This window comes from Neomonachus schauinslandi, chromosome 14 (assembly GCF_002201575.2).
Source record: "Neomonachus schauinslandi chromosome 14, ASM220157v2, whole genome shotgun sequence".
Classification (NCBI taxonomy): domain Eukaryota; kingdom Metazoa; phylum Chordata; class Mammalia; order Carnivora; family Phocidae; genus Neomonachus; species Neomonachus schauinslandi.
In genome coordinates, this window is record NC_058416.1 from 26,972,645 (window position 1) to 26,982,873 (window position 10,229).

The 10,229-nt window shown below is 51.1% G+C and overlaps 1 protein-coding gene across 3 annotated transcripts in view; it reads left to right on the forward strand.

Moving 5' to 3' along the window:
- The window catches only part of ST8SIA5 (ST8 alpha-N-acetyl-neuraminide alpha-2,8-sialyltransferase 5), a 48,715-nt gene that overhangs the window by 33,588 nt on the left and 4,898 nt on the right, over positions 1–10,229 (forward strand). For all 3 annotated transcript variants that reach the window (XM_021686338.1, XM_021686340.1, XM_021686341.1), the window contains 2 exons: positions 4,975–5,061; positions 8,537–8,681. In XM_021686338.1, coding sequence (XP_021542013.1) covers positions 4,975–5,061; positions 8,537–8,681 — 232 coding nt within the window. The remainder of the gene's footprint in view (positions 1–4,974; positions 5,062–8,536; positions 8,682–10,229) is intronic.

Consider the following 10,229-nt stretch of genomic DNA (forward strand, 5'->3'; position numbering starts at 1 on the left):
CATTTCCAAATGATTGGTAGGAGGTCAGGTTTTGAGTTCTATGTCTAAATGACTTAATTCTTCCCTTATACCTGATTGTTGGTTTGGTGGGGTTGGAATTTTAGGAGAAAATCATTTTCCCCCCGAACGTGCTGAAGACTTCCCCCATCGCCTTCTAGTGTCCAGGGCGATGGGAGCATGATGCCATCTGCTCCTTTGGAGGCGACCTGTTTTCTTCTCTCTGGAGTGTTTCCGGATCCTGTGGTTCTGAAATGTCTGGATGATATGCTTCAGGATAGATGGCTGTTGGACCTCTTCATCCGGGGCTCGTGTCCAAACTCTTGAACGTTCTTTTGGATTTTTAAAATATTGCCTAGGGCGCCTGGGTGGCTCAGTCGTTAAGCATCTGCCTTCGGCTCAGGTCATGATCCCAGGGTCCTGGGATCGAGCCCCGCATCGGGCTCCCTGCTCCGCGGGAAGCCTGCTTCTCCCTCTCCCACTCCCCCTGCTTGTGTTCCCTCTCTCGCTGTCTCTCTCTCTGTCAAATAAATAAGTAAAATTTTTAAAAATAAAATAAAATAAAATATTTCCTTCTCTCCATTCCTCTCTACTTCCTCTTTCTGGTCCTTCTAAGGGTTGTCCACCGGACCTTCTGGATCGCTCATGTAGCGCTCCCTGTTTGATGCCATTTTTTCTGTCTCTGCCCATTGCTTCCACTTTCTGAGAAAAGTCCTTGACTTCATTTTCCAGTTCTTTTAACGAACTTGTTCCCACCCCAGAGCTCTTTCTTTGTCCTCAGAGCAATCTATTCCTATCTTTAAGGATGTCATGTCTTTTAGACTCTCTGGAGACACTAAGTAGAGTATTTTAAAGTTGTATTTCGTTCCTCCAATATTTTTCTCTTTGGATATTTTTTTTTTAAGATTTTATTTATTTATTTGAGAGAGAGAACACAAACCGGGAAGAGAGGCAGAGGGAGAGGGAGAAGCAGACTCCTCGCTGAGCAGGGACCCCCCGCCGCCATGCAGGGCTTGATCCCAGGACCCTGGGATCATGACCTGAGCCAAAGGCAGACTGACCGAAGGCAGACGGAAGGAGCCACCCAGGTGCCCCTCTCTTTGGATATTTTAACTGATGGTTTGTCTTCATCTGTTTCCTTCCAGTTGACCAGGTGATCCTTGGTTATCTTATTCATATTTAAATTTAGAACAATAAAAAGCTGTTAGGAACTCTGTAGGAGAGCAGGCCTTCTTCAAGAGTCACTGTTGGAGATGCTACTCCTTTTGCTGTTAGAATGTCCAAAGCTTTTCACTGGGAATGATAATTTGTTTTTGTTTTTGTTTTTGTTTTTTGGTAGGAACTGACAGTCTGATTCAATCCCTCCCCTCCCTCTGCTGGACACTGAATATTTGGCTGCTGTGGGGCTGGGTTTGATGGTTCTGGATACAGACTTACAGCTGATGCTCATTTTCAGCACCATGCCCCATCTCCACCCTCCACCCCCTTTAAAAATGGCCCGTGGGGTTGGACTCTGTCTCTGGGCCATGTCACCCCTCCATATGACCCCCCTCCTCCTTCCACACACTTGTCGAAATCTCTCTTCCACTGAACTCCCCCCACTGCCATCATTCTATTCATCTGGTAGGTCTATAACTTTTTTATTCCTCTTCTGGAATTTTAGTGGTGTCTGCAGAGAAAGGAGATCAGAGCCTGGGGTCAACCCCTCATCTTTAAAGTAAAGGTGATCTCTACATTTGTAAACCAGTTTATAAAGTATCTTTATGCATATTATCTCATTTGATCTTTCTGACAACCCTGGAGATTAGCAGGGCAGAGGTTATTATATCCGTTGTACAGATGAAGCATCCAAGTCTCAGAGAGATTCAATGACTTATCCAAGGTCACACTGCAAGTTGGGGATGGAGCCAGGATTCAAGGTTGGGTGTTCGGGCCCCAGCCTTTGTCCAGCGCGTGACAGGCATTGGAGGCACAGAGAACGGGACCCAGATGCTGGTGACAGTTGGACTTGGGACTCCAGCCTGCAGTCCTGCGAGGACTGTGTTTCCAGGAGGTGTCTGAGGCACTGGCCATGTCGGGTGCTGTTCTAGGGGCCTATGGGTTGCAGAGAGCAGGGGAGGGAAGAGTGGGTGAGGCGGGGGGTGCTATGTAATGCCTCTCTTCTGATGTCACATTAACCTGAGACGTGAGGGCTACTGTGGGAGGTTTGGGGAAGCCAGAAGGAAGGCATCAGCTTGGAAGGAGGGGTTCCTTCCAGCTCCTTAAACCTGCCAACTAAGTTCCTGCCCCAGTGCCTTTGCACTCACTTTTCTCTTTGCCTGGAAGACTCCTTCCCCAGATGTGTACATGGCTCACGCCAGCCATTTCAGTTCTTTGTACGAAGTTCTCCTCTTCAGGGAAGACTTCCCTGACCAACCCTTCTGAAACAGTCACTTTTTAGTTCCTTTACCTTGCTTCATTTTTCTTCATAGCACTCACCTCTCCCTGACATGGCATTATTATCTGTTTTCTTTTTCTTAGTTGGGGTAATAACACTTGACACGAGATCTGCCCTCTTAAGCGTATAATCCAGTATTGTTAAATGTCGCACTAAGTTGTACAACGGATCTCTAGCACTTATTCATTAGAATAAGTAGATCATGGAGGAGCCAGAAGCTCCCCCTTTCTCTTTCCCAAAGCCTCCAGCAACCACCATTCTACTCTCTGTTTCTCTGAGATCGACTATTTAGATGCTCCATGAGTGGAATCATGTCATGTACATCCTTCCGTGACCGCCTTATTTCACGCAGCACGATGTCCTCCAGATTCATCCAGCTTGTCACCTATGGCAGATTTCCTTCTGGTGAAAGGCTGAAGAGTATTCCACTGTACATCTGTAGCACATATTCTTTATCCATTCACTCATCAGGGGACATTTAGCTGGTTTCCATACCCTGCTTACTGCTGAATAATGCCGCAGTGAACATGGGAGTGCACCTAGTTCTTTTCCCATCCTGATGGCAATTCTTTTGGGTATATACCCAGAAGTGGAGTTGCTGGATCATAGGGTAGTTCTATTTTTAATTTTTGGAGGAAACTCCATGCTGTTTTCCATGCCGGCCATGCCAGTGTGCATTCCCACCAGCACTGTGCCAGGCTTCCCTTTTTGCTACATCCCCGCCAACGCTGGTGATCTTTTTTGTTTTCTTGATTTTAGCCATCCTAACAGGTGTGAGATGATATCTCGTTGTGGTTTCAATTTGCCTTTCCCTGATGATGAGTGATGTTGAGTGCCTTTTCATGTGCGTGTTGGCCGTCTAGATGTATTCTTTGGAGAAATGTCTGTTCAAGTCTTCTGCCCATTTTATTTTTATTTTTTGTTTAATTTTTATAAAAGATCTTATTTATTTATTTGAGAGAGAGGAGAGAGAGCACGAGCGGTGTGGGGGGCAGAGGGACAGAGAGAAGCAGGCTCCCCGCTGAGCAGGGAGCCTGATGCAGAGCTCAATCCCAGGACCCCGGGATCATGACCCGGGCCAAAGGCAGATGCTTAACTGACTGAGCCACCCAGGTGCCCCACTTCTGCCCATTTTAAAATCAGGTTATTTGGTCTTCTGCTATTGAGTTGTAGGAGTTCCTTATCTATTTTGGATTTTAACCCCTTATCAGATATATGGTCTACAAATACTTTCTCCTGTTTTGTATGTTGACTTTTCACTCTGTTGTGGTCCTTTGCTGTACAGAAGCTTTTTAGTTTGACATGATCCCACTTGTCTCTTTTTGCTTTTGTCATTTGTGCTTTTGTTGTCATATGCATACATATCTGTTTTCCATTTGCCTCCTTACTAGTATTTAAGCTCCATGGGAACAGCAAGCTGTTTTGTTCTCTGCTCTATCCCCAGTTCCTGCCATACAGAGGAGTTCAATCAATAATTATAGACTCTATTTGAACTCAGACTTATGGATTCATTCACTAATTTATTGATATGCTCAACACTTATTTTGCACACATTGGCCGTGTGCCTTAGCAGTGGATTTATGGGGGTGACCTCAGACATGACCCCCTGACCCCACAGTATTTACTATCTTGTGGGAAAAATTAGGAGTGAGTAAGGACAGGTTATGGGTTTTACAAAAGGGAAAAGTCAGGGGATCGTGAGCAAGCATCCTCATGGCAGTGCGGCTTAACCATAAAAATAACTTTCCTCTCTCAGGAACTTTCCGTGCGCACTTCCCATGCCTAGCCCTTTATTGTATCATTTTATTTAATAATCTTAACAAATCTGGGACTGTGAGTGATAATCTATTATTATGCTCATTATATAGATGAAGCTCCGAGAGGTCAAATACCCTGTCTGAAGTCCCTTAGTTAGGAGGTGTCTGAACTGGGTCCGGGGCCCAGCTCCTCTTCTGGCTCCAAAATCCACACACTTTGCTGCCATCCGGTATGACTTCTCTGGCAATCACCCCTCCCCGCACCAGTCATGTGTGCGTTCCTTCTGTGGGGGAGGCTTGCCCTCTTTGGGAGCAACTGTTTCCCCGCCAACGAAACACAGGGGACCCAGCTCTGTAGAATGAACCTGGTTTTTACTTTACGGTTAAGTGAGTATTTGCCTTGTTTTTAGAATCAAAGACCTCTTTGAGAAGCCAATGAAAGCTTCAGATTTTCCCCTAAGATATGCACATGGGTGGACAGACAGGGGATTTTGTCTGTAATTCGGGGCATTCCTGAGTTCCCTTAAGGCTGGTGGCTCCGTTGACAGAACTGACAATGAGGAAGGTGGAAGTCATGCTTGCAGGAGGGCGGTTGGCTATCTCTAGGAATGAGCAAGGCCCCAGATGCCGGAGCAGCCAGAATACCCCAAATAAGAAAACACCTTTCGTGGAAAGGACCACCCCAGGATGTGGACCGGGGGAGCAGGAAGGGAGGTTTGGGAATGCCGACAGTCTGTCCAGCCTGGCCCCTTTCACGTGCTCTTCTGTCCTCGCCTCCCAAAGGGTGAAGCAGTCGGAGCTGTTCGACAGATGGAAGAGCCTGCAGATGTGCAGATGGGCGATGAATATCTCTGAAGCCAACCAGTTCAAGTATCTGTGATTTGTCTGCCCTCCCCAGCCCTGCCACTGGTGCTGTTCTCCTTCCTGCCACCCCGTCCTGCAGGGCCCCGCTCCGGGCTCATCTTCCCCAGAGCTGACCCCACCTGGGCTTTGGGATCTGGGCCGTGGGGAGGTTCTGACTCAGTGCACAGGCTGAGATGGGCACCTTGCTGGCGGCTGTCCCCCACATTCCGGCCCTTCGTCCTCACGGCAGCCCCGCGGGGTCGGGGGTGTTGTCTCCACGACAGCCCGTCACAGTGCCGTGATGGGCTCCATGTCTCCAGCAGGCCTGAGCGAGAAGGCGCGCTGAGCATCTCCTCTGGCCGCCCCCTGTCGCCACCCCCTCATGGGGCAGCCTGCACCAGACGTGTGAGGCCTACTGCAGATTCGTCTCTGATTGCTTTCTCACCCAAAGTGATAGGTTATAAGCTCCCAGAGAGGCAAGAGCTGTAGCTTCAGGTTCCCCTGTCTGCGAGAGCTAAGCAGCCAGCAGGTGTCCACAGATTCCTTTTGATCGGTGGGAACTGTAGGGTCTCTCCTTCGCTGAACTCCTGTGAGCTCCCAGTATTGTTGTGGTGCAGATGGAGCTCACGGAGTGGAATCGGTGGGATTCTAGGAATGTGTGCATGAACCGGAGACAGGCAAGTCAGGCTGGAGTTCACATGTACCGAGGAGGCGTCAGCACGCGGCCATCCTACCCGGGAGGCTGTGGAAAGCAAATGACACTCAGCATTTTGTCTTTTCCTTCGAAGTCATTTGTTCCAGTTCGCTGCAGTTCCAGGCCCCATCTAGAGACCGAGTTGTGGTTTTAAGTGGCACATTTCTAGAAATGAGGATGTCTAGCGTGGTAACCCCTGAAGAGAAGGTGCCAGCAGCCCCGACCCAGAGGCCCCGATGAGCCTGCGGATTCCTGGCTAAGGCCCCACATGCCCCATCATAAAAGTTGAACGTGAACTTGGAGCAGAGTGCTGGGAAGCGGGAACAGGGCCAAGATCTGTGCGGCAGGTGCCACCCCAAATCTGCCTCTTAGCAAGAGGTGTTACGGTGGGCACTGCATGGGCAGACGCCCCCGGGGGTGGCCAAGGCCTGAGCGTCCTGGTGGTGTGGCTCATCCACACCCAGCCTAGACGAGGTCCATGAGATGCAAAAGGATGTTGTCCGGGCTGAGAGCTGAGAGAGGCCCAGAAGTCTCCTTGCTGGGATTCACAAATCTAAGGGAATAAGGAAGCAACAGGAAGGTGAGGTGACAGAAGAAAAACAAGGATGAGTGTGGGGGCCTTCAGCAGGGATCAGCCGGCACTATCCTGGGGAGAGGCTCCGGGGCAGCCGGGACACTTCCGGGGGCGGCGGCGGGGGGGTGGGGGGTGGGGAGTAGTGTCAGGTGTGGAAAAGGGAGATGACATCAGGTCTTGCTAGGCTTTAAATGGAAAAACCTTCAAGGCCACTGGGTGGCCTCCCTTTGCTCTCGTCACAAGCTCATTAAACCGTGATGAGATTCTTAACTCAGGCTTGTAAGAGCCTGGCACGGTGAAGTGGGCGGCGTGGAACGGGTGTGCTAGAAGAGGGACATGAGCTTTCCAGTTGTAGGAGAGGGGCCCTTTAACTGAGGCCTTCCCCCACCCTACTGCCTACAAATAGACACATTGGCATTCTGGTTTACGTATCAGTCATTCGTGAACTTGGTTAATGGGAGTCAGTCACCCTCTATGGAGTACTCTCCAGCAGGCTGACAAGATTGAGTTCCTGGACCAGCAAAGCTAAATGGGCCAATGCTGACCCATGGCCTCTGCCTGGCCCCCACTCTGGGAGGCCTTAGTCACATTCTGAAACTCAACACTCCACAGGAAAGGCCTCTCTCTGTGACCAACAGACAGCTGAGCGCCCCAGTGAAATCCTTGCAAGAGAGAAAGTCATAAAAAATAATTTTATAACCTTCCTGGCTTTGGCAACCTACAGTCACAGAATTACAGAGGGTCAGAGGTGGACCAGCCAAGGCTGCATTCTACAGACGAGGAAGCTGAGGTCCAGCCTGGGGAAGACACCTGACCAGGGCCCCACCGCTGGTGGGAGGAGACCAGAAACTAGAACCCAAGCCTCTTGACACCAGGGTGGCAACCCCAAGTTTCCATCCCAGACCTTGGAGGGGAACTTTCCAGAAAGCTCCTCCTCAAACGGTGGTGGTGGTCATCATCCCAGCTTCGTGGAGAAGGTGTCCCATCCCTCCTGGGGCCTCCTAGGTGCTGCATGGGACTGTGCCTGGAGCCAGTGTTGGGGGGAGGAGGCCAGTGTGGACTTGGCACCCACTGCTGCTTCTGGAAGAAATGGAGCCTTGTGGGCTCAAAGCCCCCATGTGAGAGAGCAGAAGTTGGCCTGCTTTGTTAGCTGTGGAGGGCTTTGGGCCCCCAGGGCAGGGGAGGGCGGGGCTCAGGGCCCGACCCCTCACCAGGCCTCAGAGAGGGAGTGACCAGCTGGAATACTAGCTCTGACCCAAGGGATGACGGACAACTCTGCCGTCTCTGGCCTGGCCGGCTCCCAAGTCTGCCTCAGCAGCTACCTTCTCCCTAGGAGGGTTTATTTTTTTATTTTTTATTTTTGTAAAGCCTGCTTGCATCATCTGAGCTTTAACCCTTCTGTAGCTTGTGTTTGAGTATTTTTTTGTGAGTGAAAGCCAGCGCCTTTTTTTTTTTTTTTAAAACAGTGAACTCCTGAGAACCTATTTTGGAAATCAGTCAGACTCCTCTTTCTGCAGGAAGTGGTCCAGCATCAGCCCACCAGCCCACTTTCTGATGACCCCCCTTCCTAAAACTCTAAATGATTGAAATTGCACGCTTCCATTGACCATTTTGTCTTGGGTTTTTCCTCCCCTGAGACAGGGTAAATGCCTTGTTTATAGTCTGCTAGGGGCCAGGAACCCAAGGATGAGCTCTCTATCCCCAGATTTCCATCAAGGCTGGAGAAACACTTCCAGCAAGTAGTAGAATGCTTAGTGGATCTTGATGAGCGCCCGAGTGAGGCATGATTCATCCCACCATGGCCAGCAGCTGGCTGTCCACACTCGTGTGACTAACACCGGGCAGGATCCAGAGAGGCAGGGTCCCTGCCATCAAGGGGCTTTCATTCAGGCGGGGAGGGAGTCGGTAGGTGATGAAGTAGGTGGTATCCAGTCTGTGCACCAGGTCTTCGGAGGCCAGTGAGGTCTGTGGGGTGGGCAGCTGGGAGCTCACGGGGAGCAAGGACGGTGTGAGGAGAGGAGGAAAGGCCCAGGCACTGGGAGGCATGTTGAAGGCAGAGGAACAGCATGAGCAGGGGTGTGGGGTGGGGGGTGAGTGCAGGAAGGGGTGGGTGGGAGAGCACGGAGCTCCCTGATCACCTTGAGGAGCCTCAGTTCCATGACCCCCCTGTTCTTCCAGAAGCTTGGCTCTGCCCCATGTCACCTGTCTCTCCCGCTCTGTCTCCTGCCTGGCAGGTCCACTCTGTCCAGGTGCTGCAATGCCCCCTCCTTCCTCTTCACCACCCAGAAGAACACCCCCCTGGGGACGAAGCTCAAGTATGAAGTGGACACCAGCGGCATCTACCACATCAACCAGGAGATCTTCCGCATGTTTCCCAAGGTGCTGCTTTGGGCAGGGCAGTCTGGGCGGGGCAAAGGGGCGACCCCACATGGCCCTATGCGGCCCTGCCCTTGGGGTGTGGCATCCCTCTGCCGTGCCCTCCGCACCACTGTCCTGGCTCTGGTTGGCTCAGCAGACTGCCCTCCAGGGCTTCTGTCTTGGCCGAGTGAATGCCAACTGGCTACTCTTTGAGTGACTTTGCTTATCAAATTTTGGTTATTGCGTTGCTTGCCGAGGACATCCTGAAGATACCTGGGACAGTGATTAAGTCTCCCACTGGAGGCAGGCGCAGGAGCAAAAAACATTGTGCAAAGGTGTGCCCAAGAAATCACAAACCAGTAGAAAGCAAAGCGAGAAAGATTGATCTCACGTTGGCTGACCTTGGACGGTTATGTTATGATGTCTTCCAAGGCCTCAGTCTCCCTGTCCGTAACACTGGAGTTTGGGCTAGGCATAGGTGTGACTGCTCATAACAGAGAATCTCACTTAACAAGTTAGATGTTAATTGTTCTCCTTTACATAAAAGAAGTCTGGAGCTAGGTTGTTCTTCAGGGCTAGCACGCGGCTCCCTGGCCACCAGGGGGAAGAGGGTAAGTGATTCCCCCTGCGTGAACGGCTCAGGTCACTGAAGGCTGGGCATATGCACTCACCTGTGGCCTGATCGCGGCATCAGACTCTCAGAGAAGGAGCCCTGGAACCTGCATTTTCAGCTCATTCTGATGGTTATCATCTAAAGAGGAGGAAGATTTCACTGGATGTGTGCATAAGCACCTCCTGGAGACTGCTGGGTCCAGAGCAGGACTTAGTGGGTCCAATGTGTAGACATGCTGAATGGGGGCGTGTTCAGGTCTTTCTGGATGAAATCCGAGGGTCTGGGCTGCCCTGCTTCCACGGGAGGGCTCATGAAACAAAGCCTAGGGCTCCCTGCGTTCTGGTACTTGCACAGAGGGTCACACAGACTCTCCCCCATCACAGCGCTGGAGGTTGATGGATACAAGCCAGCTTCTATGAGGTGGGTCTTGCAAAGCCCAGAACAGGAGGCTGGGGACAGGAGGTGGATTTGCATCTCGTGCGGGTCATGCCAGTGGGTGACACACAGCTCGGTTATGACATATGGGTCCACGGAGGGCCATGGGTTTGGACTGCCGAGGCCCAGGGAGTTAGAGCAGGGTTGCCAAATGTTCCCTGGAAAGGGCCGGAGAGTAAACATTTTAAGTTTTGCAGGCCATATGGTCTCTGTCACAGCTATTTACCTTTCTGGTGCCAGCACGAAGCGGCCACAGGCCTCCGTGAGCCAGTGAGGGTGGCTGGGCTCCAGGAACACTCTAGTTCCTATTAGGCACTGAAATGTGAACTGCACCTAATTTTTACATGTCACAAAATCTTCTTCTTTTGATTTTCCCCCCAACCATTTACAAAGATAAAATCCATGCTTAGCTCTGGGGGAAGCGGGGGGGGGGGGGGGGGGGAAAAAAATTTGGGGAGGGTGAAGTGTACGTGGCAGTGCGTATTTAGTACCAGAGACCGCACAACACCAAACCTTCTCGG